Source organism: Syngnathus floridae, chromosome 19, assembly GCF_059516105.1.
Source record: "Syngnathus floridae isolate MCC-2025c chromosome 19, RoL_Sflo_1.0, whole genome shotgun sequence".
In the NCBI taxonomy this organism is placed as follows: domain Eukaryota; kingdom Metazoa; phylum Chordata; class Actinopteri; order Syngnathiformes; family Syngnathidae; genus Syngnathus; species Syngnathus floridae.
This window is the reverse complement of record NC_142431.1, coordinates 4,846,963-4,874,933: the sequence shown is the minus strand read 5'-3', so window position 1 is coordinate 4,874,933 and position 27,971 is coordinate 4,846,963. Positions and strand designations below refer to the sequence as shown.

At 37.8% G+C, this 27,971-nt stretch overlaps 1 protein-coding gene across 2 annotated transcripts in view; it reads left to right on the top strand.

Annotated features, from left to right (window-relative positions):
• The window catches only part of disp1 (dispatched homolog 1 (Drosophila)), a 30,561-nt gene that overhangs the window by 549 nt on the left and 2,041 nt on the right, over nt 1-27,971 (top strand). The window contains exons 2-10 of one of the 2 annotated variants that reach the window (XM_088360985.1): nt 1,165-1,241; nt 18,691-19,382; nt 22,384-22,413; nt 22,665-22,788; nt 23,540-23,667; nt 24,510-24,604; nt 24,748-24,845; nt 25,330-26,919; nt 27,362-27,625. In XM_088360985.1, the coding sequence (XP_088217111.1) occupies nt 18,721-19,382; nt 22,384-22,413; nt 22,665-22,788; nt 23,540-23,667; nt 24,510-24,604; nt 24,748-24,845; nt 25,330-26,919; nt 27,362-27,625 (2,991 nt within the window). In that variant the 5' untranslated portion in view covers nt 1,165-1,241; nt 18,691-18,720. Of the gene's footprint in view, nt 1-1,164; nt 1,242-14,654; nt 14,861-18,690; nt 19,383-22,383; nt 22,414-22,664; nt 22,789-23,539; nt 23,668-24,509; nt 24,605-24,747; nt 24,846-25,329; nt 26,920-27,361; nt 27,626-27,971 lie in introns of those variants that run through there. The other variant, XM_088360986.1, reaches the window with a different exon arrangement.

The following is a 27,971-nucleotide window of genomic DNA, read 5'->3' as shown; positions in this document are numbered from 1 at the left end:
AATATAGCAACATAACAAAAGCTTCAGTGCCAAGTAAGATGACTTTCCAGGAGTGCTGCAATTAAAATTGACATATTTCTCATGTGCAATGGAAAAACGTGTATATTGAGAACAGATTTAACTATGTGTTTAATTAGCAATTAATTGCAATTTGCAATTATGATAACCATGCAATTATGAGTGGAGATTTTCTAGTGAATGACAGCACGAGAAAGTTACAAGACTAGAAGGAAAATCAATCGATTAATTGACAACAAATCATTTCACAAATTTATTGCCTTGTTTTAAAAATCGAGTAATTATTTAGAGACATTTTTAATTCATGATTGTCCAAATCTCCTTATTTCAAGTTTTCAAAAGTAATTATCTGATTTCTATATTCATTCATGAAACCACACGGAATTATCTTTTGTGTTTAATCAAAATAAGACATTTGTAAGCACTTGCTTTTACTGTGGGAAAACAACCACCATCAATCTTTATGTGATATTGCTTATCTGTTCTACCAGATAAACAAAAATTATTGGCCAATAAATGAAATTGGTAATAAACAGTAATCGGGGAAAATATTTTTTAATCCACTTATAAAAATAAAATGATAACCAATTATCCGATTAATTAATGGCACAATCGATAGAAAAATCGATTAAAAATAGTGACAGCCCTAATTTACCAACTACAGCACTCAAGTCTGTGACATGTTGTTAAAAGTGTTTTTCCCACACGCATTAACACGCTAATCCTCTTTTTATAGCGTCTCAACATCATATGAACATTACCAATCACCTTCTGAACCTCTAATAATGGTTAAGAACCATTATTAGGAAATGCAAAGCTCAGTGTGACCGTGACGGATAATCTTGGGCTTTGAAAACTCCGTATTAATGTTGGCTTGCTTGTTAGTTTTCATTCAACTTTTCTTAAATTTAATATGACAGTCACTTTATCAATAACTTGCAATTAAGTAATTACAGTGATACTGATGATGTCAATACAATAAGTTGAAGGAGTCATTTTGAAAGTAATGGTAATAAAAATAAAGTGAGATGGCAAACTTTTTCCAAGATAAAATCTAACTTGATGAAAAACATTTGTCACCAAATCCTCAATAGTATGTAAGATAAATCACAAAACCTTAATTCATCTGTTCTTTTCTTTATTTAGCATATTTTAGAAGCTACCAGAGTGTCCATTGTGTTGCAGTCAATAAGATAAGACTGGGACAAAACTCACTGCTCACAGTAAGTATTTTGAAAATATTAATCTCTTAAACAGCCCAGGATGCATTATATATTGTTTTTTGGTGGATACATTGGGTCACATGCTGACATTTGACAAGACGGCCACTTGGGGGCAGTGTTGTAAATGCTATGCCACAATAGCAGTTTTGTTTAGTATATCACCTTCAAATTTGATTTTAAAACTTGGCTAAGTGCAAGCAAGCTTTTTATTTGATGCAGTTGAAAAGGTAAGGAAACATTTTGAGTAAATATAACTTTTTTTCTAGCTATAATAAGCATTTCCTGTCTGGTAATCAAAATGATCAATAATAATGGTTGTTTTGTATTTTATTGTGCCATTAGCAGTACTACTTTTGCCTTTTCCTGCTCATTGTGGTGCTAAGGCTAAACTGATCTATAATTCAAACTGCACTGCACTGCAATTATTTGAAGCAAATTGTCTAGCTGGTGCAATTTAGAAGAAAATATTGAAATTGATCTTTATGCTACCAGTGCTGTTAGACATGTCTGAGATCAACTTTTTACTTTCAGCAGCGATGAAATGATCCAGAATTCACATTTCAACATTTTAGTTTTGCCTAATAGCCTTGACTAATATCTTTGGAGATACAGAAGAACTATCCATTTTCAAATAACTTGTCCTGTGCCATCTTTGCATCAGCCAATCACCAACAGGAAAGAAAAAAAAAGCTATTTTATTCACTCATGTGTTTATAAATGCACCTAAAGTTGATATTAAGAGTTTGATTTGATTATTTGCGATTATTTGTCACTTTTTGAGGGAATGTTTAGTTCTAGTGTCTTGGTCCTTGGTATCGGTATCGGTCTGAAAAAAAGTGGTATCAAACATCTGTCGTACTTAATTTGGTATGGTATTTGGTATTCTCATTTTACAATATAGGGCATTGCTTTACATTTGATAAATATGTTTGTGATTACTTTCTTAATAGTACCATTTAGTTCAATATAATTATATTGAAAGAGAATTTTTTTCTTCAGATTTTGTGATGCAACCTGGCACGCATTTTCCCTGTATCACCGAATCGGCAAACCAGTTCTGATGACTGTTATCGTAAAGAGTCCACAGTTTAATTAAAAAAAAATACATAAACTGTTTTCCATGCATACTACACCAGTTCTTAACATTAGTGAAGATTTTTTTTTTTTTAATTAGTCGTGATCACTGTTAGGCTTTTACACTAAACATATCTTCTGTTGGAAATACAACTTCGCTTCATTTTTTCAACAAATACTTTTTGCCTTAGTGCAGAATGTCCGAGTTCGGTGGCAATTGAGCCAAATGCAGTTTGACAAGGTACAGAAGTCCGGGGTCAATCTGCAGCAAGAAACATGTGTCCCTCGGAGGAAAGACCCTTATTGCACCCTCAGCCAGTCTACATTCCTGTGTTTGTACAACACATCCTAATGAGGCTGCACTCTGTGGGGGGAACACGCCATGTCTTTGGGGATTTATCTGAAGAGCTTAACAAGCAAGGAAAGATCTAGTGAATCGACCCGCTCACTTACAATCTTGTTCTCTCGCACAAACATAAATCACAACTGATGAGCTGAGGCAAGTTAAGGTTTGGGAAGGGGCGGGGCTAATGTGTATCCTTAGCGCATACTGCACGGTGTGGCTGTTAGAGAATAGTGTAACTACTGTTAACATTGTTTTTATTCAACTTATTCTGTATTGTAACTAAACATTGCTGTGTTCAAAAAGAAACACGTTGCGTAACGGAGGCATTATTCAGTTCAAAGGCAAATTTATTGTTTGAAATCATATCTATCCCTGCCAAAAATAATAAAACCTAAATGTCAAAGCCAAATATGCAAGATTTTCCATCTGTGGTTAATATTTGAGCAACACAAAGCCAGAAGAGACAGTGGGGATGTAAAAGGTCAGTTTTCAAAGACATTCCATTGATTCTGATTTGTTTTAGGAGTTGGTCCACCTGAAGCGCATTCATTTGTTTTCTTCCACTGGTCCTCTTCCATTTCCTCAGGAAAGCTCCCTCCCTTCCTTGGGAAATTTAAAAGTCAGATTGCCATATTTTATAATGGTGCACTCTTGACAAGTCTATTGACTGCAGGGCGGTGGCAGTAATACGCAACACCTGTTCCTTTGTGGTATCGGTTCATGTATCGAGTTTACAAATGGTGACAGCTGCGGTGAGACAGCACGGCTTGACATTTTTTTTTGCAGCAACGATGTGTCAACTCTTTAGGTTTAGTTAAATACTTATTTTTTTAAGATTAATATTTGATTGAATATTTTAAATATATTAAATGTTTTCCAAAATTATGAAAGTCAAAAAGCCACAGTGGCCTTGGATGTGATCGATGCTTCTGTATGATACAAACTGAAGGAATAAACAAAACTACTAATACATCGTTAGCATTGTTTATCGCATTTTTGGGACGATAAACAAAATTTGAATCCTTTAATATGTTCTTCCCAATCCAAGGAAATGTATGGGTTTTTATTTTCAATTTAGACCCGATGATGTCTGCTTTGAGTGAGTGCAACAGGAGGTGGGAGCTAATGAGCTCGCTGTGATCTAAAAACTTTACCATCTACAGCAATGGTGTCAAACTCAAGGCCCGGGGGCCCAGATACGGCCCACCACATTGTTCTAAGTGGCCCGCGAAGACAAATTGTGCATCAACTTTGTGTCATTACTAAAATTGCAAATTGTCTTCACTTTTGGTTGATTTAGGTAAGAAACTGTAAATCTGACATGCAACAATGCACGTTCCTGATTAGAGTAAGTGAAAGTGAGAGTTCGAGCAAAAATCACACACCCCACCCCTCATGAGTCCTTCCTTTCTTCAAGTAACCTTTGACAGAAGAGGTCATGATTGTGTACAGCTAGATGACCTTTGGTAATGAGAAGGAAGGACTGCGGGTAACCTGGAAGTGCTTTGTCTCCACTCTCATGGGAACACAAATAGTAACTGAACTCAAGCACACAAGAATAGCCACAAGGTCACCGTTTTACTTGTCTTGTTTTGCTCTGCTGCACATTTTTCATTATAAATGGGCAAAATGACAATCCACTATTTAACGCTTTAAATTGGCTACACTAAAAATCACAGATGGGACAGACTAATATTGATTTGTGTAAAAAAATAAAATAATAATAATTAGACCATATTTGGACAGCAAATCTCACTATTTTATTTATTTTCAATTTTATTTCCCTTTTTCATTAACTTTTGGATTTTGGATAGCGCATAGATGGAAATATTTGACTGTTTTTCTGTAAAAAAAATAAAATAATAATTAGATCATATTTGGACAGCAAATCTCACTATTTTATGATTTATTTTCGATTTATTTTCCCTTTTTCATGAACTGGTTGAGTTTTTGGGTAGCACATAGATGGAAATATTTGACTGTTTTATTATTTTACCATATATCCGTAACCTCTATTTTTACATTGACCAACATGTTTTAATGTTGGTTGCAACCCACTGCAGTGTAATGATCTGTAATTGGAGCTTAAGGAGTCTTCATTGCCATCTTGTCTGTCTGAAGGAAATGAGTCTGCTCTCCACAGACATTTCTCAAATTCCTCTCCTTGTGTCATTACTGCTAAAGCAAATAACGGCTTACGAGACAGAATTCCACCACTGAATCAACAGATTGTTTGTGTCTTCAGAAGTGAATTGTGGAAACTTGTACTAAGTTCATTTTGTTTTTCCTTATTTAATCACTTCACTGGTTTCTTTTATATCAAACAAATTGTTTTAGGTTATTCACCTGACATGTTTCGGCGGTTTCTTCCGCCTTCATCAGAGACTCTGATGAAGGCGGAAGAAACCGCCGAAACATGTCAGGTGAATAACCTAAAACAATTTGTTTGATATAAAAGAAACCAGTGAAGTGAATTGTGGAAAGGTAGGAATTTGTCAAGTAGTTTCTTTTGAGCTTTGTATTGTTAAACGACTGACTGGAGTTGGTGATCATTTCTTTCACTGAAACAAAGTAGCGCTAAAGAATTGTAGCCGGACTTTCTCGAAGGTTTCCTTTGAAGGCTTCATGTTTTTTAGGCTTTTGTGAAGGATTGTGACGAAAATCAGGAAATATGGAATCGGAAAAATCGTACAACCTCAATCGATTAATGAATTAATAGTTATTTGCTAATTGATTACTTGTCGATTAATTTATGTATATTATTTGAATCTCTGATACATAATTGCAAATTAGGAATGTTTGGATTGTCCTTGTTCACGTTCGTATTTTCTGTGACTGATACAAACTGTTTTTGTTTCTCTATTACTATTTTTTCAGTTTCTAAATAGAGTTTGGACTTGTTAACACATGAACAGCCTTGAGATCAAATTTTTCATTTCTACAAATTTTACAAATTGATCAGTCTAAAGTTGTGAGAATAGATTCCTCTCCATGACCTGAGTCTTAATGGTTGAAATTTTTTTGGGGTCTTTTGAAAAGTGAATTTTAGAGGATTCTGCCAGCTGCCAGCTATTCAAATTTATTCTCAGTGAACTTAAAACTACTTCTCTGATTCACTCTGATCTGTTCAGAGTGGCACAGTGTCCTTTCCTTCCCATTAATTTCATTCTAAACCAATCAATAGTTTACTTAAACTGCTTCCATCTGGACTGCTTTGGCACACAGTGTTCCCAATTAGAGTGCCTAGATCGTTCTACGACAATTTTTTGTCGGTACACTTTGACCGAATGGCACATTTGAACAATGTTCAGAGTTTCCGATCGAACACAGTGAAGCAATACATGCTCGGAGCGCATTTCTGGACACGCCCTAAATCAAAACCTAGGCTATGAAGGACTTCACAAAAGATATAGATCTTATCTATCTTTTTGGGATAAAAAAGTCCCAGACAAAGTTACTTACTGATAGATGATTCTAAATTCGAAAAATTTGCGTGGTAGACAAACAAAAGCAGATTTTATTTCCATCTGTATGTCTTTAATCTTGTTGACTCAAGCAGCATGATTCAGTCTGTATTATCCAGTGACTGATCCCGGCAGCTTTCTGTTAAACAGCTGTGTTGACTGTCTCATGCATGGGAACCCTTGATCACACTGTACAACTATGGTGAGCCCATATCATCACACAAAACACTTTTTTTTTTTTAACTTTGATCAGGTGGACCTGTAAATGACTGTAGAACCGCCTCAGGTTCTCCGCGAAGCTTTATTTGCCTAATGAATGGTTTGGGATGTTTATACTAGGTCTGTCTGAAATCGCCTCCGGCTAAATAACAATCACAGTGTTTGCTTTATGAAACCTTTCAGCTTCTTTTAAGTTGATCTGTTGATGATGTGATGTTTCTTGATGAGATAAGGAGGTGGAAACACAAAACGGTGGAGCAGAAATGAATTCTCGGTAGCATAGGAAAGCAATGGAAGTGAAGAAGCTTTTATCGCTGGTGTAGATTCCTCGACAGGCTGTATCTTTTATTTTTTGCAAAAAAGGAAGCCCTGGCTTTTATCATTTTTAAGGAGAAGGAAGAGATGGATAGCTGGAATGGGGTCATCTTTTACTAATGGGAATTTTATCAAGGCGTCCAGCAGAACATTACTAGATTGCTTCGCTATCATTTCCTGTTGGTTGAACGTTTTGAAGTTATGATGTCGCCACTCTTGAATAGAATTTTTCATTCATTCATTCTACTGTATATCCCTGTATTGGTCCAGTTGTGAATTGGACTTTGAAATCCCAGTGGGGAAGGAAAGACCCTCAGCGTCTCTGACCCCTTTTGTCACAATAGGTCCCTTTCCCCTCCCACTCATTTCCCTGCCAAGCTGGGAAGAGTAAATATTTATCAGCCCCCTACAACAATGGCCATCTCAGAAGGAAAAGAGAGTTTGACCACAGCACATGCAAAGCTGGTGTAAAGATGGAGCATCTCCAAAAAAATCCCACCCTCAAAATTTTGGATTTTGGGATAATTGGAATATGAGGAGTTGGACGGATCAAGAGAAATATTTGCACCATCATAAAAGGAAAAAATCTTTCCCGAAGAGTAAGCATGAACTTTGTTTCCGTTTCAATTACAGACGATTTGTGCTATTCTTAATTTTTGGGCGTTTTTAAAATCTGTCAACATTAGCACAATGTGCAACACTTTTGAAATTTTGTTGCCTGCTTTTCGTATCACTCAAGAGTCATTGAACGCCTCAAGCTCCTGGGGTGGAGGGTGACGCATAGACAACAGTCCATTCATGAAAAGAACAGGGCAACATTTTTGGTAAAAAAAAAAAAAAAGAACAAAACAAAGAATTTCTTGTTTTACACTGACGACATTAGATATAATTCAGCACAGACTCAGTTTAATGCGATTTTCAAATGAGGAAATCAATCGTACACATTGCACACATGGTTACTTGTCAAGCTTAGAACAATTAATAGAATATCTTGACAATACGGTAGTTTGGTATAGTTGAGACTTTTTGTGGCAAAATAATCCAAACAATTCAAATATTGATGAGCATCTCTGAATGAGGCTGTTTTCCATCTCAAAACTTTTTATTGGCATGACATGTTTACTTTTTGGCGTAGAGATATACTGAGCACTAATTATTAATTAATCAATATCCGTCATGGCTTTTTTGATTGGCATACTCACCGTTCCTAATGTCACACAAAAATATTCAAATACAATATCCAAAGCTACTCTACTTTACTCGCAATGCTATTATTATTGCTAACGATCTGAAATTTAACATGGGCGTGCACTTAGTTTTTTTCTTCTTACTCCATGAAGCTGTACAATGTTGAAAACAGCTTGTTTGGCAGATGCTTGTGAAAATGCCATCAGATTCCTGGAAGTTATTTAATACAATGGCCATTTTCCCACTACGGAAATAACACAGCACAGGTACCCTTGAAATGTCCAGAAAATCCATGATCTAAAAACCACAAACTGATGTTTTTGTTTTTTTTCAAACCAGCTGAACACAATGCTGCATTGTATAACCACTTTTTTTTTTATTCTACCATCATGCATATTTGCAGTGGTTACAACCCAATGTGAAGATTTTTATATTTGGTCACAAAACGATTTTAATTCCACTTTTGCTATCCTGCCAGTTTTTCAATTCAAACATTGGAACGACACCAACCTCAAAACTACAGATGTCACTCACTGGTGTGCACCACTGCCCCAACTATTATTATTCGTTTCAGGGGAGGCTGTGAGGCCCAAAGCATGAGGTAATTCTTTAAGCTTGTCACTAATAATTTCCCTCTCCTTTTTAATGACTTCATAGATTAATGCCAGAGTATAACTGGGCCCCCCCATCTTTTTTAACCCCCTCCCCAACACCACCATCTTTTAAAGCCATTTTACACTATAGATAAATATTTATGTCCACATAGAGACCACTAACAAAGTCAACTTTGGCAAAACGGAATGAAACTATTTTCCACCATTTTATTTCTTAAGCATTATGGTTTGACTCGACGTTGCCAACAATTTTTCTCCAAGTAAAAATATATGTACCATGCATATGCGCACTTGTGTTTCCATGGCTCAGAGGACGAACTGGAAAACAGATAATATAATATAATATGATATAATATAATATAATATAATATAAGCCTAACTTTACATCAATTAGCACAAAAATAGCACTGGTAAGCATGTGTTTGCCTTTCATTAATTTACCGTATTTTCCGGACGATAAGGCGCACTGGACTGTAAGATGCACCTTCAATGAATTGCCCATTTTTAAATGCCATCCTTATATAAGGCGCACCATTAATGCATCATGTCAGTTTTTTAATCCAAATCAAATCATTCTCCATTTTATCTTTTTTATTTCAACTTCCGACGCAACAAATTACTGTATAATCACAAAATAATGATCCATAGTCTTTTTGGTTCATGATTCATAGTTTTCAGTGGGCCACTTATGATTGATTTCATGACACAATGCTTCGGGCCAGTTTAAATTTAGGAATTTGGTCAATATATAAGGCGCATCGGACTATAAGGCGCACTGTCGGCTTTTGAGAAAATTCTAGGTTTTTAGGTGCGCCTTATAGTCCAGAAAATACGATAAACTAGTGGCAAGTTTTGTTGCCTGGCTCTCCAGTGTGGACTTACATGAATCTTTAGCAGTTCAGAATTATTGATCTAAAAAAGCAGATAATTCAATATATGAATCTATTAATTGCAGATCCATGGAGACGTGTCTTGGTCCAACACATATACATCTGCAGAAACAGCAAATCAAAAAGTGACTGTGCATTTACATTCCTAGCAGCAACTCTGTGGAATTGTTTTCCATAATCTGTGTTTCATCAATATGATCATGATGAAGTCATATTTATTTGAAACACCGATGATGTGCCAAAGGCTATATTTACTCAACGTAAAATTGCGGTCAGTCTTTTGAATTGGACAAACATGCCTGCTTGCATTTTCAGATTTGCATTTCAGATTATTATTTTGTGCCTCTCTTATTAGGTCTGATGGGATCAGAGAAACAGCAATTTACTTTGATGAGTTGTGATTGACCTGCTGGTTTTACTCCACAGATTATCATACCGTTTTGCTAACGTGGACAGCCACTTGTATGTTTCTCAAGTTCCAAGTGGAGCTCTTGTGGCCTGAATTGCCGACATTTTAGCCAGACAGATGACGGGGCATGACATAGCTGTTCTTTTTTTTTTTTTTGTGGTCTATCCATCCAATTTCTATACACCGCTTATCCTTATTTGGGTTGTTTATGAGCTGGAGGCTTTTTTTTCCCTTTTGTATTGCAGCTGCAAATGTGGCAACACCTTGGCCACTATGTTTCTTGTGGAAAAACATTTTTACAGATCCACTACTCCCTTCTTGTCACCCTAATGACCTTTCCATCCTTAATACTCACATCTTGCTCATTCATTTCCCCCCTCCCCGTTTCGCCTTTTCCACCACTGTTTGAGTCTGTCAGACATCCAAAAGGTTTATGACAGCAGGATGTGATCTCATACCTCCTCCAACATTTTCAACCACACAAAAAATTGTCCTTCCCTACTTCATCCAGTCCCCCCCTCCCTCAGAGGCCTGCAGAGAAATTTGACACGCGGATGTGATCTCTCAGATTTTATCACCGTTTTCTTTCAAAGCGATGCTAGTCAAAGTCTAGTTTGAAATTCTTTTTTTTCTTCACTGACAGTTTTTTTGGTAGTTGTCATTTAATCCATCTGCACAGGTGCAGTTTACGCTATTGGTCGATACGAAATTGGTAATTAAGCAGTTGTGTTTACGTTAAACCTAAATTAGCCATCATCCTGGAAAATTAATCATAAAACATCTTAAAAGTAGCAGTAGAGTTAGAAAGTGTTTCTTAAATATTGATATCATCTTTGATCTTGGGCATCCAGACTTTTCCATCAGGTAGCCAAGTTTGGATGTGATGATCCAGTTTAACAGGACATCGGAAAATTTGGTGTGATTTCAGCATCTCTTATCATGTTTGTAGTTTGAGCAAACCCCAAGACTCAAACTCTCTGTTCAAGCAAAATAAGATCTCTTCTTCCCAAGCTTTGCATTTTGATTTGCGAGTACCCCTCATTTGCAATGCTTTCCGTCTGCTGCTTCTTTTCTTCTACTTGATAAGGACCTTCTGTTTGCATACCACCTCTCTTTCTCCATCTTCTTTCGGGTCAGTCCCTCCCACACTAGTCTCCTTGTGAAATACAACAGAAAGAGGATTTCTGATTGAATCATGTTCTTCTCCAGACAAGCAATTGGTTCAGGCTGCCGGTAAAAATGTTGGGGGGGAAAAAAAAAAAAACGGGGAGGTAAAAGACACAATTACACCTAAATCTGGATTTTACACGGACTTTGGGGTCGTGGATTTGGGAATCGCGTTGACCCCGAAAGCACGCTGTATAGAAAGTCTTGTTTTGATGATTATTAGAAAGACATGTTTTTAGGCAGCCAAAGGGGTCCTTTGTTACGTTAATTTAGGCCAGGCATGTTGTTGGGCAGCCGAAGAGGTCCATTTGCCCCACACACATCAAAGTCTGTTGACATTTTATTAAAAAAGAAGCAATACGCAAATGACAATAGATTTAGGTATATTTTGATTTAGGTGTATTTTGGTATATACTGAGCAAAAAAAACTTTCTTGAAGTCACATGTTCCTAATTTCTATGCATGTTGTTTTACTGCCAAATAATAGCAGCGCAACGTTAATTTTGCATGCCGCTCAAACACAAGCTCAGCTAATGAGCGTGGTGAGGTCTGTAACTTTCCCGGTTTTATGCCATGACTCGTAAAATGTTATGAGCCATGGTATAAGTTTTAATTCAGATTGATGTTAATGGAAGAAATTACTCAATCATTTGTTTTTTTTCACCCATTTTTTTCCATGTATTTTCATTTTACGTAATCAAAATATTGGAAAGTAAAGAGAGCAAGATTTTCAGTTTTTTTTAAATCACTCACAGAATATTCGTATTTGCAATTTTAAAACTGCTAATCGTTTGAGCTATCAATCTTTTACTCAATAAATACGAATCAAGTGCATCGATTCCTTGTTCAAGCTGTTTTTCATTGCCGAATGCACTCATCCAGTGGATATAAAAAGTCTACACACCCCTGCTGAAATGCCAATTTTTTGTGATATACAATTGATCCGTACATTTTATAGATCACAAATATTTTTTGCAAATGATAAATCCAGTTTTTAAACAATGTGTACTTTTCATACCATCTCTACAAATCATCCAAATGTTAAATTTTGATTTCAATAAGTTAGCAGTTGCTTTGCTGTACAGTTACTCTTGTAATAATAGCAAATTAGGTCCTTTATGTCTAAATCATAACATGGACCTGCCAACTTATGAGTTAACATATGCACACATGATGTCATTCTCACCTTTGAGGTGCCAGTCAACACATCAGAGAAGAATGTGGACTCAAAGTGCCGCTAAACTTCTCTGCCAGTCTCTTCAAGTCTACGCCAATTGCTTCACCCGTTTTTATTCTTGTCTGTCGCGTGCTTTTATCTGATGATAAGAACCAGACGGATGGGCCATCTGGAGAACGTATGTCTCTTTCCAACACAGTATCAGCACGATAAATGAAATGTCACGGCATTTTGAACCTGTCCAAATTTGAGGAGCACAACTTCTAATTTATGTTTGTTCCCTAAATGAATGAATTTTACAATTATTCTAAGCCCAACTCTAATTATTTTGATTAGGTGTGTATACATTATGTAACATGTTGAAATTCAAAACAAAATTATTTTGGCCTTTCATTTATCTAAAAAAGTCGGATTCTAAAAATATTAAAATTTGAAAATGACTCAGGGAGAACGTTCTTGGGTTATTTAATGATTTAATGATCGTCTGTAAAAACAGACAACCCGCATATATGTTAAGTGCCATATACGCATGCATGTACGTACGTCATAGTGAAAATAACGACCTACTGGCATTTATTTTAAAGTGCACATTTACGGCATCGTGTCCAGATGAGTTTCATTACTTGCATATTCAGAGTTTCATCCCAGGGAGGGAAAAAAACAGCTCGTGCCTTTGCCAAATATTGGTCGGCCAGCATATTACAGGCAGCCTGTTAAATGTATTCTGCTGGTGCAGAAATCTTTGTAACAACATTGTAACTTAAAAAAAACAAAAATGTTGTTTTTTTTGCTAATGTGTAAAACTCTAGGTTTTACTACTTCTACAAACTGTAGTTGTAACACACCCTTTAATTCTCCGACTACTTTCGTCATCCCCCTTGAGTCCTTGTTGGCAGATGTCAGGGGTGTTAGCGCTAATTGGGTGGGAGACGTCCGTTCTCCCTGCGAGGGTGTCAAGGGGATAGAATTTCCTCCGTTTTTCAATCTGAGCTTTCCAAAAACCAGGGAGCAATTTGAGCAGAGCTGCTTGGCGATCAACTGATCTTTTTGTTCTTGTTCCCTAATCCTTGATTTCTACCGTATTTTCCGCACTATAAGGCGCACCGGATTGTAAGGCGCACCTTCAATGAATGGCCCATTTTAAAACTTTGTCCATATATAAGATGTATACATTTGGCCTGCAAGCCGGACTTTGGACACACCTGCTGTAGTGGCTCAGTATTGGTCCATATATAAGGCGCACCTGATTATAAGGCGCACTGTCGGCTTTTGAGAAAATTTGAGGTTTTTAGGTGCGGCTTATAGTGCGGAAAATACGGTACTTAAGTTCATTTTTTAAATCTATGCTGTGATCAATATGATGAAACAAAGAAAACTCCCTGCCTTCTCAGTTTTACTGTTTTCTCTCTTATATTTGTGCTGTTGTCCGCCACACCAGTCACTTTGATTAGTTGTGTGCCGTTGTCTCAAGGGCCTCTGGGTTTTCCTGTTGGGCCTCTGTCCTTCCAGGCAGAGTTTGGTCTTTGATGTGGTTTTTGGTTTTTGGCTCCATGCAGGAAAACCCCTGTGTTGGCTTCACGCTGCCACATGCGATACTCACAGTAAAGGGGGAAAGGTAAAGCCCGTCACCATGCATCAATGCATTTGGTATCAGTGTTATTATTAGAGATGATCACAAAGCAGTAAATGACTTGTTGGGCTTTGACTGGCCTGGAGGCCAGATGCCTCACGACTGCAGATGATTACTGTTTGCGATATGAACTGTTCCTTAATCCTGCCAGACAGCTGGAATTAAAGCCAGGTACTGCCCTCTGCCTTCCGAGCATACTTGGTGATAAAACGTCTCCCCCCGCTGAGAAAATATTGTAGCCCAAAAATTTATTTGAATGGTCCATGAGGTTTCTTTTAGAAAAGTACACGGTTGCTAGAGATGAGATACTTTTTTTCTGGAAGGTGTGCATTAGAGTAGCCAGCATGAGTTAAGGATTTGAAGAATGCAAATTGTCCAAATCAAATTCCACCCTGTAATGCAGTTTGCAAGTGTTGGGAAATTAAAAGATGTTTTTATGCTTTATGATTCTTTTGTTTGGCTAACTAAGTAAACATGATTCGAACATTTATAGGCGCTAATGTGTGAAAAAGTTATTATAATTCCAAAAGTCTTATAACTTTGATCAGGAATGATTCTTTGGTGTTTAATTTGTAGTTGGGTGGTTATTTCATCTATCCTTTTTGGTCCCATTCATCATTTGCCAAGCTTGTGGCATCAAAAGGTCTTGAGGCTGTAATTATTACCAGAGAAGTATTGACAGTGAATACATGTTTGTTTGTTTTTTTTAAATTACAAAAATATCCCAAAAAACATTGTCACTGTGACTTGACTTGACTTGACTTGACTTGACTTGATTATAAAATGGATCATTTCTTGCAGCACCCCTAAATAATCCCTCAGTTTGCAATGCCTTGCGTGGCAGTGATCGGGTTAAAGCCGAGACTCCAGCGGTCCTATCAGTGAGTTGCGGTCCGGGCAGTCCCAGCCCACCGCCTCCTGCCAGCCTGCCTTACTCCTTCCCGAGGAAAAAGGTGGTGTGTGGACACACTGCTGGTCTAACATGCTTCTGTCTTTCCGGGCTGTAGTTGTTTATTCAGCCTGCGGATATTTGCGCTGCATGCAAAGACTTTTTTTTTCTTCTATTTTTTTGTTGTCGCCAATTAGTCGCCGCGTGTTGCGAGGAGCGTCCCGGACACCGCACACGGTAGGTCGGTAGTGAAGCAATAGTGGTAGTGGTGGTTTCATTTGCGTGGGGTTGATTTTTGCGTCTTGTGCCGCTGTCTAGTCGGGCAATCACCCAAACGTTACGTAAATATACACACGGGCTTTTGTAGACATTATGATGATGTGATTTCATTTTGGTGTATATGCCAGATTGTGGTATCTTTTCATAGTGATGTGACACAATCATTAAGTTTTATCAAAAAAAAAAAAAGCACGTACAGTATATTATCTGGCTTTCCAGTTCATTGTTTGGCTTTGTGGATCTGGAAACAGTCAACTTTCTTTACTGTGCACACGCACTTTTTCTATGGAATAGTTTTGTGGCCAAGCTTGTGTTGTTGTCTTGTTATACTAAAAGTTGTTTGTGTTAATGTGGCTGTTAGCAGGACTTCCCTGCACACTATTTTAGTTTGAGTGTAAGAACTATTCCTAAATGTCTGTTCTCCTCAATTAAATTAGTGATGTAGAAATGTAGATTTTTTTGGGGGGGGGCTTCCAATATAATTTTTAAGGCGTACTCTTTCCGGTACTGAACCCCCCCCCCCCCCCCCTTTTTTTTTTTTTTTCTTTGATTTTTATTTCAACTCTAAGGTGCGGAAGGAATCATACGGATTATAAGGATTATGTGTTTTGCTGCACCTTATAACACATTGTGTTTAGCTGTTTTTAACAAACTTAAACTGTCGGGTCATAAGAAAGAACAAAATATCTTTCAATCTTTTGCTTCTTAAGCCTTAGCAAAACTCAATTTAGACTTTACATTGATATGATTTACGCCAGATGAAAAGTGCAAAAACACAGGAACAGGATCGGCCCGATCTTGTGCCTGAATCCGACTCTATCCGATACTCACTTAAAAGTCGGATCGGGAGCCGATACCGACACGGAATATCAGATGAGGACATCCCTAAATTAAATTTAACAAAAATATTGTCAAAAAAAGAACATTTTGTGTGTTTACCTCTGATGGGACAAACCAAAAGTTGCAACAACATCTTAAAAGTGTCAGTGTCGTTGCCCAGATTGGTATGTTAAATAGCCCAGCTGTAAAAGGCGACCCTTTGGGGGTCAACTGCAGGGGTCAAATATGTCCATAGTCTCTCCTGACAACTAGAGACATGTCAGAGTACGTCGAGCTGTATGTACGTATCTAGTGGGGAGTTAACCATGAAGCGTGGTAATTACTGCATATCAGCCTAAATTAAAAGGACATCAGGTACGATATCGATATTATTGTGATAACGTTCCTAAAATAATTTTTATTACTTAATGAAATCATTGAAATTTGTCATGTGGCAAAATAAGCAATATTAATGTATTCTTGGCTAATTAATTTAAAGAAATATTAAACCTGTATGGTGATGTACGTTTAAGTTTGCATCTGACTGGTAAAATTTCGATAAAAGCATAAAATTTCATAAGAATCTTACTGCAGGTTTTCTCGATATGCATATTACAAGGGCCAATATTGCAATATTGATCATTTTTTTGATATATTTTGCAGCCCTAATGCCAGGTACCTTAACTTCTGTTACTGTAGCTCGCCATTAAGGTGTCTCAATCGCTTGGACTACCAACTAATCAAAAACCTGACATGAGATATTGTCGAAAACCAGATTCCTTGTCATCAGCTACGTCATTCTTAACTACTTACTTTTGGGAATCACTCCAAATGTCTTGGCTTGGCTTTCTGTTGCGTCAGAGGAAAAGAAAACACAAATCACTGCCTCATCCTTGTTGGAGCAGGTCAGTTTTTTTGTCAACTAAGGACAGACTTTATAATCAGATAATTGATCATTTAAAATCATGATAATTCTATGAAATTGAATTTTAATCGCACTGCAACCAGAGTTTGTGCTTTAAAGGAGAATAACATGAGACATTGAGATACATCCACAAAGTTATGCACTATGGCAAACTCCTCCAAGCAGCATTCCTCTCTGCTCAAAATGACAAGTCTATATTTCAAAATAATTTATGATCATTCCTTTTCCTCAGTGCTAATAAAAAACATGCTAGTCCTTATTGTCAATGCTGGCAATTGGTACACTTGCAAACTGAATTCTTTCAATCCAGAGCATTTATCGCCTGAACTGTGTCTAAGCCCTTATTTAAAGTCATTACAGGCGCTTGACAGCTGTAGCCAGACAAATGACTTCATCTGGGTTTCCCTCAGCTCTTCTAGCCTCAGGCACAGAAGTTTGAAATTCTCCGCTTCTTTAACCTGACCTGATCAACTGTCACACTCATATTTCACCCCATACTCACTCACTGTCGAGGTGTCATGTAGTGCATTTGTCATATCGACCATAACTAGTCAATTTAGAGACTGGCATGAAAGTCAGGGTAACATGATGTATCGCTCGGCGGTCAGACACCAATATATTTATTTAGCATTAATTTCCAGGGTGGATGTGATAAGGTGATTGGTTGTCAAACTTAATACTGAACAGCCTGATATGTTATGGTGTGTTATCTAATCATAAAAAAAAAAAAATTAAAAAAATCATTTCAGATATCTGTGTTTTCTCAGAAAAGAAAAAGTCAGGTTGTTTTTATACAAAATCTTTCCCTCTCAAACTAATTTCATTATTTATTTATTTATTTATTTATTTTTGTTTGTTTGTTTGTTTATTTTTATTTGATCTGGGCCATATGGGTCTTTGGTCTTTTTTTGCATCTGAAATAATCACAATGAAGCTTTTTTTTTTCTTTTTTTTTATTATAGATGTTTCAAAATGTAGCCTGTAGCAAAAGGGAAAATCACCATGACAAGAACAAGAGATACCAAGATATTTCTCTCAACATGTGTTAGTGGCATGGGAGTGGCCTTGCAAGCCTTTAACCTTCTGAGCAAGTGTAAGCCACAGCTCGTTCCTGTTTTTTTTGGTCATGCCAGGTTAAAAAAAAATAATAATTGTGCCTTTCTTTGACACGCAAAGATTTATTTAAGATGTTACATCCAGCAGTGACATGCCCTGTTTAAAGCACCACAGTTATAATTAGGGTCTGAATCATCTAAGATTTTCCACGCCATCCACCTTCAGTTCCAAACTTTTAATATCACTATGTATTGGAAGGTGGCGGTTTTGTTGCAAATACAAAAAAATACATTTTGTATTATGTACTATTAGTAATTATTATAACATGCAGCTAAAGCTCTTCGTAATGTCGACATACAACGCAAAAATTAGCTCCTCCCCAAAAGATCTTAATCTGAGGCGAGATGTCACTTCACAGCATATCATAGTTCAGCTAATTTTCAATTTACGAACATCCGACTTCCGCATCGTAGTCATATAGTTTCCTTTGGAGGGCCATTATGACTGTCAACGTCTTTTATCCAGTTTAGTCTACACAACAAACTGATCAATAACTAGTTTTGAAATCAAACTAGTAAAAAATGTTCCAATATTTTTAAAAGACGAATGCTAATAAAAATCGCTAGCAATATCTGTAGTTTTGAAAAGTGAAGACAATTTGTAATTGTCGTTTTGACACCTGAAGTCGGTGCACAATTTGTCTTTGCCGGCCAAATAAAATGATGTGGCGGGCCGTATCTGACCCCCGGGCCTTGAGTTTGACACCAATGGAGTAACCAAAGCTCTGGCGGAGCATCACCTGAAATATGCTCCCAGAAAAATGACTGATTTTAACTGACAGTCAATCCACAAATCAGTCATGCTTTTATGTATTCCCACATTTCATTTTATGGTTCAGGGAAAGCATTTTGAAAGAAGGGGCGCAACTGCCCAAATACTTGGGAATCTGAACGGCTTATGTCTTTCCCTTCTGTTTTTTTTCCGACAGTAATCGAGCCAGGCCCATTGGGAGAGGACAATGGCCCTGAGCGACACGATTGATGACCCTCTGGCCCCCAGCTGTGAAGGACATCCTCTCTGTATGGGTGAAAATGTACCTTCAGACACGAGTATACCAGATAGCAATGTGCAAGAGCCTGTCACAGCTGCCTCAAATGGTGATGACCTTTCAGCAGAAGGAGATGAAGAAACCTCAGTTGGGAATGCGGCATGTAGACAGCTGCAAAAGAAGCCAAGATCACACGTCCAGAGAACAAACAGACCAACCCAAAACGGTGGAGTTGTCAAACAGAACGGAACCCTCAGGACGCTCCCCCACCCGACCGCCTCTGCAACTTCCCCCGCTGTCATAGATTCTCAAACCAAATCCGCTCGATCCCCGTCCTCCCCTTGTCTCCAGTCCTCGCCGTTCTGCTGCCAGCAGTGTCGCTTGCACTCCTTTTGCTGCCCCTGTGGTCAGCAGGAGTGCCCACTCTGCAAGATTCCAAGCCCGGGCCATGGGCTTGGCTTGGTTCCTCACGCCAGGAGCCCTCTGACCTGCTCTGGTTGTCCACCTGCTTGCACTTACTCACACCCCCGGCCTCATCTTACGCACCCTACCACTCCACTTTGTCTACACCATCACAGTCACCAGCCATGGCAGGAGCATCTCCAGAATTCAACACATTCTACTGGAATTAGGTAAGTGTTATATCATTTTTTTTTTTTTTTTGTACTCATGATATCTGTAAAGACGTGACCGTTGAATATTTTTAGAATTGATAATTCAATCGATTAATATATTTATATACTGTATATTTAATAAATGTATATACTGTAAATTTCCGACTATAAGCCGTGACTTTTTTCGCAAATTTTGAACCCTAAATCACAAGTTTTAGCTGGTGCGGCTTATAGTCAGGTGCGGCTTATCGTCCGAAAATTACGGTATGTATTTTAAAAAATATATATTTTTAGAATCGATTATTCAAGCAACTAATATATATAAATATATATATATATATTTAATAAATATATATATATATATATATATATATATATATATATATATATATATATATATACACACACACACACCATGTTAATGTATAATTTTTTGTTTGTTTAGGGGATTATATTATGTCCCATTTATGTTCAACAATATTTTGGTTTAATTTGTTCATTAAAAGTGTATCCTGCTAGACCCGCAACCTAAAATACCCTCCTGTGCAATTAAGTTTGGCATCCCTGCTTTTAAGTACAGGCAGTTTCAACACTCATCAGATAGGCCTCAATGAAAAGGCACTGTACATCCACACATGCTCACACGGCAACCATGCATTTCCCTGTCAAAGTTGTATGCTCGTATTAAAGCCATTTGTTGGCAAACCTTTCCGTTTTTTTCCAAGTGTTCCATATTTAGTGAGGAGGGAGTTGACTTTTCCTCAAACCACATCCCATCACCGCATCTGAAACTGGGACTATTTAATGGCGTGCATCATCATTTGCATAATCCTATATTTACCAGTTTTTTTAGCCTTGATTTCACAATTCTCAACAAGGAATATTCTTTATTTGGGTTCAATAGGAGCAGCACCCTAATCTGTAACTCTGGAAGTAGTTTATTTTTTTTGTCGTCAACCCTAAGAGGGCAACTTTCAAGCATCTGTGGTTCATTCCATCATACATTTATTCCATGTTCAGTTTTTCTTTTCCTTTCATGTACTTCTTTAACCCCCTTAAATGCACCCCTACCCTCACCCCTATTTTTCATTCCGCTGGTGAATGGGGAGCAGATGTGGCAGGCTCTTTTAATGTTGAACCGATTTTCTTACTCACCAAAACTTTTTAGCAACTAAATTTTCGAATTACAGAAGCTTGATTGGATCGGGGTAATCTAATACATCCCTGGGTTGAATTTAAAAATGACAACAAATAACATCTCCACTGAAATCTTAAAATCGATGTTGATTTAAAAGCTGCGAGTGCATCGGGCTGAATTTTTTTAAAATAATTTATTTTAAATCATTTTTTTTATTTATGATTTTTTTTAAATAATTTTTTTAATGGTAATTTTTTTAAATCTAATTTTAAGTTCGATAAAAAGCAAAACAGAGCTAGTCGCCTGATGATGGTGAGTCTTGTCGAAAAACGTGTTGAGGCAAAAATATTCAAATTTTGCTGGTGAGTAATGACTTTCTTTCTTGACTGGCTTTCAAACTGTTGGCAATGAAGAATTACTTGTCTGGCACGGGGCCATGTTTTTCTGCCTGCTCTTGTAATGACGTATTAAATGGGTGCACGTCGCCGATTTCATGGCTTGCTCAAAAACTAATCATGTGCAACGTTCCAGAAAAGCACACATCAGGTCTGTGGAGGCCTTATTTCTGACACTAATTGCTCCAAACTTGAAGGCCTGTTTCATGGAATATTTGTCCACCTGTCTGAAAGCGAATGGAGTTACCTTCAGGCCCCAAAACACACAGACTTGTGTTCATGGACATATTATATAAGGTTACAAATATGTGCTTTTGAAATCATCCAACAAAATAATTGATACACTTAGTTTTCACTTGTTCATTGCCTTTTTTGTTCATTGTCTTTATCATTGTCAATCCATATTTAGAAAGGAAAGTTGTGACTACCTTGTGGGTTTTTTTTCCCACCATGATTGAAGATTCTTTGGTACAAACGAAATAAGAATCTTATTTAAGCTTCAAAAAACTATTTTTTTTTTGTTTTGAGATCTAGAATCCTTGCTTTGATTCAATACCAAAGTCTTTAACCACATAACGCGCATTTGAATAAAGCCAAATTGTCAAACTGTGGCCCGCGGGCCAAATTTGGCCCACAGTGTAATTATATTTGGCCCGCCAAAACAAATTCGGCATCGACTTCGTGCCAATACTAAAATTACAAATTGTCTTCTCTAATAGAGATGTTGCTAGCAAGTTTTATTATCATCATCTTTTTAAAAAAATTGAACAGTGTTTACCAGTCTCTGATTTCAAAATTAGTTATTCAACTAGTTTGTTGTGTTGACTAATATTAGACGTTTATACATTTATTTGGGTTGATAGTCCTAATGGTCCTCCGAAGGAAACTATACAAAAATGATCACATCACACACATCGCCATACTCGCACACGCTCCCCGACCCCCCCCCCCCCCAAACTTTTTGTGTTTCTCTGCTCTGTCAGCACAGCGTTGAGTGAGTGGCCAGAGGCCTGTGTTTACCTTATTAATTAGCCCAGTGATCCAAAAAGACTCCCACAGGTAAATAGAAAAACAGTGAAAGTTACACAGAGAAAAGAAAACAAGACAGAAGCCAGGAAAAGGAAGAGACGATGAAGTTGTTAGTCGGTCATTGTATTTTCTTATTTTTTTTTGCCTAAAAACATAGACAAGCAGGAACTTATATATGTTGCAGATGTGGGAGACAGTTAAAATTAGACGTGTCTTTGAAAAAAAATGAAAAATTTACTTAAGGGATTTTGTTCAATATTATCAGAACAAATAGTTTCATGGTTTTCATTGCACACTTTGTTCTGCTGCTTCTGCCGAGAGCCAAAGGTCACATGGCATCATAAATAAATACTTCTCGCCTCCTCCAAACGCTCCTAAAATATTTTTGGGGGGATTGGCCGCCGCTTTGACATCAAAATGTAAACGGTATTTATCTGTCTCATTTTCTTTTTTTCAGCCCTGCTTGGCCCTTTCGATTCCCCAAAAGGTAAGGCCTGCCAAAAACAAAGTCTCCTGTTGATGGTCTGGATTGCAAAAATGTCTCTCCTCCACCCCCCCCCCCTTTTTTCTTCCCGTCCATCCATCACTGCTGTCATTCCTCTATACTGAGTCATGAGTTATCTCGTGGGAGTTGTGTCTTTCTGTACCTGGCTTTAGCTGACTGCATCTCATCATTTCTCAGTCACACAGCTACAAAAATTGAATATCAATTTAGACTGTCCTTCTTGCGTTTTTTAGTTATTCAGAGCTGATAGCTGATTGGCCGGTGGTGGTTCTCGGCGTGTGCACAGTACTAATTGTCGTGTGCGCCCTGGTGGGTGTCCTTGTTCCTGACCTCCCTGATTTCTCTGACCCGCTTTTGGTGAGTATCATCCAAATGAAGAGGTCATTTTAAGGTCAGATTACAACCTGTTGTTTACTGAACCTCTGTCTGTTCATCGTCTTGATCACTTTGTTCTGCTTTGTTTTACATATTGAGCCTTAGCCAGGAAACTCGTGTCAATTTTACTGAAATTACTGCGCACAACATTGTACTGCTGCCTTATATGATGGCAAATTACACAGTGACTTTTTTTCCACTAATACTCATGTGGAGTTGTCTAAATTGATTAATGGACAATTAATCGATTATCAAAATAATCAACAACTATTTTAATAATTGAGTAATTGTTTGGAATCATTTTTTTACCTTAGAATGGTCCAAATTCTCTTATGTTAGTCTCTCAACAGCAGTTGTGGATTAATATTGAATTTAATTTATTAAAAACATATTATCTTTTGTGTGAAATCAAACATTTGTAAACGTCTACTTTTATTATGGACAACAATAACCGCACCAGTAACTGAATCAGTTTCACAGAGTTTGGTGAGTACATTAATCCCTCTTGTGTGATTTTTGTTTACTTATTTACTTGTTTTTAATCACTAAACAATAGCAAATAAACAATGGTAAATGAGAAAAATTTGTTTTGTAATTCACTTCCATGCAAGATATTTCCCCCAAATAATTGATAGAATAATTTATTCTAAAAAATTAACATTTTGGGAGCCCCAATTAGCTGTTACCTCTTGTTAATTAACAATGATTGCTTTATTTTTATTTTATTTCAAAGGGTTTTGAGCCTCGAGGAACTGCCATCGGTCAACGATTGGTCACATGGAACAACATGGTGAAGAACACTGGCTACAAAGCGACACTGGCCAACTATCCCTTCAAATATGCTGATGAGCAGGCTAAAAAGTAACTGAACTAAACACAAGACATCATTGTCAAACTTTTTCATTTCGGGGACAGATTTTCAATGTGACTAGCATCTTAAGTCTGCAACTGATTGATTCAAAATGTGTCTGTCACATCAGAGTTTGAATGTGTACTCACCTATTTGCATGCAGGACTTTTCGCAGAGGACACAAACACACTTAATAGCAACTCAAGACTTGCACTGAATAGAAATCAGGTTTTGTTTGGCTTTGCACTTTGGGTAGGAGCCTCTGTATGAAGCCAGATGGTTCATTGTGAATCCCCCCGCAGACAAAAAAAGGAATTTGTGATCAAACCCTTCCCATCTTTCAATGTTTCTGTCTTTAGACATAATTGTGTGCTTATGTCTGTCAGTAAGCTTCCCCACTTCATCCCATATCTGTCAACCCTGTCCCCTTGCCCCCACCCCCAGAGGTGGGTAGGAACTAACTTCATTTAGTGTGTTACATTTACTCTTCGACTTGGAAAAATTTCACAAGTTAATTTTAATGCAATGCATTTTTTTACTTTTTAATTTTTGTTGAAAAACACTTTTACTCTGTTACATTGAACTATATAGTATATATTCCGTCACAATTTTTATTTTTACAAATAATTATTTATATATTTTTTCAATTATAATTTTCATATTTTTTTCAATTAATAATTTTCAAGAACTTATTTTAAAGTGGTATTTCTGTGCAACATTTTAATTTTCACGTTCTGATTTTTTAAATTCTTATATATTGAATCCCTTCTCCAAAGTCTCCCTTTGAGCCTTGAAGGGAATAATTGTATTAAATAATATTGTCATCATCCGATTATTTTTGGTTGTTTTCTAGTCACCAAGAACCCAAGTGGCCCGAAGACCACTTTGATCGAGAAAAACGGCATGCAGAGTGGGACTTCAGTAAGGAGTTTTTCTGTGATGTGCCAGGTAAGGTTGGTTTTGATTTATCCAATTGGTTTACAATGTAACACATTGATTGTATAATGTCTCTATTGGAAAAAAATGCTGTTTTATTTTGCTTAATTATTATTTGTCTCATATCATTCTCTCTTATACTGTACCTCATGTAGGCTCCAGCTATTCCAGACTGGTTTTCTCATCTGCTGAGGGGAAGAACTTGTGGAATATCCAAGCCATCAAATCCATGTGTAATCTGGACAACACAAGGGTATGAATGCAGAACATGCATATTGTATATTTTATTCAAGAAGAAAATAATTACCGTATTTTCAGGACTATAAGGCGCACCAGATTATTAGGCGCACCTTCAATGAATGGCCCATTTTAAAATTTAGAATAAGGCGCACCATTAATGCATCATGTCAGATTTTTAATCCAAATTAAATCATTCTCCATTTTACCTTTTTTATTTCAACTTCAGACGCAAATTACTTTATAATCACAAAATAATGATCCATCGTCTTTTTGATTCATAGTCTTCAGCAGGCCACTTATGATTGATTTCATGACACAATGCTTCGAGCCAGTTTAAATTTAGGAATTTGGTCCATATATAAAGCGCACTGGACTATAAGGCGCACGGTCAGCTTTTGAGAAAATTTTAGGTTTTTAGGTGTGCTTTATAGTCCGGAAAATATGGTAAACCTGTTGGCCATGTATTCTGTTACTATACTGATTGCTTTTGTCCATAGGTGCGCTCTCATCGTGACTACTGGAGTCTCTGCCAGCGCACCAACGATGCTTCATGTTGCCCCAGCTGGACTATTGGGAACTACATAGCAGCCCTTACAAATAGATCATCCTGTCAAATGATTACCGAGCGTGACGTATCGCACACGTTGAAGATTCTGCGCTCTTGCGCCAAGTACTACCACAATGGCACGTTGGGACCCGATTGCTGGGACATGGCCCTCAAACGCAAAGATCAGCTGAAGTGCGGCAATGTGCCTCGGAAGTGCACCAAGTATAACGCCGTCTACCAAATCATGCACTTCCTGGTTGATAAGGACTTCCTCAGTCCGAAGAGCCTGGAATTTCCCCCGCCCGTGCTCATGTATAGCATGCTCTTCTCGCCAACAGAGAAAGGAGAGTCTATGATGAATATTTACCTCGATAATTTTGAGAACTGGAACTCCTCGGACGGCATCACCACAGTCACCGGGATCGAGTTTGGAATTAAACACGACCTTTTTCAGGACTACCTACTTACGGACACGGTGTACCCAGCTATAGCTATCGTTATAGTCCTACTGGTCATGTGTGTGTACACACGGTCCGTTTTCATCACGCTAATGACAATAATAGCCATTATTAGCTCCCTCATTGTCTCTTATTTCCTTTACCGCATGGTTTTCAACTTTGAGTTTTTTCCCTTCATGAATCTCACGGCTCTGATCATCCTGGTGGGAATCGGAGCGGACGACGCTTTTGTGCTTTGCGATGTATGGAATTACACCAAAATTGATAAGCCTAATGCCGAGCTCGCGGAAACTGTCAGTGTGACTTTGCAGCACGCCGCTTTGTCTATGTTCGTCACCAGCTTTACCACCGCTGCTGCTTTTTATGCTAACTATGTCAGTAACATCACCGCTATCCGTTGCTTCGGCATCTACGCCGGAACGGCCATCTTGGTTAATTATATCCTCATGGTGACGTGGCTTCCAGCTGTGGTGGTGTTACATGAACGCTACCTACCAAACGTGTTACCATGTTCTAAGCCTCAACACCAGCAAACCGGGTACTGCATCCAAATGATTGTGGCAGGTTTTTGCCAAAAGGCTAGCAGATGCTTGTTTAGTGTCTCTGAAGCTTCTCGAATCTTCTTTGAGAAAGTCCTTCCCTGCATTGTCATCAAGCTTCGTTACCTCTGGCTCTTCTGGTTTCTTGCACTTACAGTGGGCGGGGCATATGTTGTTTGCGTCAACCCAAAGATGAAGCTTCCCTCACTAGAGCTGGCTGAGTTTCAGGTGTTCCGTTCCTCTCACCCTTTCGAGCGCTACGACGCAGAGTACAAGAAACTTTTCATGTTTGAGAGAGTGCATCATGGAGAGGACCTCCACATGCCTATCACCATCATCTGGGGTGTCACACCTGTGGATAATGGCGACCCCCTGAATCCCAAAAATAAGGGAAAGTTGATGCTGGACAGCAGCTTTAACATCGCCAGTCCAGCGTCGCAGCTTTGGATCCTCAATTTCTGCCAGAAGCTTCGAAACCAGAGTTTTGTCTTTCAGTCAGACGAGCAGGACTTCACCAGCTGCTTTATTGAGACGTTCAAGCAGGTCAGTTCTCCTTGCGCCAGTTTATTAGGTACATGTGTAATACCACTGACTAATTGTTCATTCTATTCTATTAAGAGAATTTTTAAATTCAGTAAAATAACTACTTACACTTTATTATTTACAGGCATGACAATTTAAGATATAAAATGAGAGGTTTCATTCCTAAAAAAAAAAACATTTAATACCGTAAATTTCGGACTGTAAGCCACGACTTTTTTCGCAAATTTTGAACCCGGAATCACGAGTTTTATCTGGTGCGGTTTATAGTCCAGTGCGGCTTATAGTCCGAAAATTACGGTATTAATGTGAGCACTTCAATGTAACAATACACACAATGTGAACATCAACATTGCAAGTTCAATCAAAATTGTAATTAAAAAAAAATAAAAATTAAATACAACTGGACTGGACAAAAATGTTTTGTATTTTTTTTTTTTAACAGTGGATGGAGAACCAAGACTGCGAAGAGGCATCCGTCTACCCCTGTTGCAGTCAATCCACTTTCCCCTACAAGCAGGAAGTGTTTGAGCTGTGCATCAAGCGGGCCATTATGGAGCTTGATCGCAGTACCAACTACCACCTGGACAGCAAGACCCCTGGACCTCGATTTGACATCAACGACACCATCAAGGCCATTGTTTTGGAGTTCAAGAGTACCTTCCTCTTCACGCTAGCCTATGAGAAGATGCATCAGTTCTACTGTGAGGTCAGTGAATATTTTTATTTTATTACTGTTATATTTCCTCAAATGATGGCCTCTGCTCTTTTTGACACAATTGTCATTGTAAAACAATGTTAAATGCCCAAAGACATAATTCAAGGGAATTTAAATTACCGTATTTTCTGCACTATAAGGCGCACCTAAAAACCTCAAAAGCCGACAGTGCGCCTTATATATGGACCAACATTGAGCCACTACAGCAGGCATGTCCAAAGTCTGGCCTGCGGGCCAAATGTATATATCTTATATATGGACAAAGTTTTAAAATGGGCCATTCATTGAAGGTGCGCCTTATAATCCGGTGTGCCTTATATATGGACAAAGTTTTAAA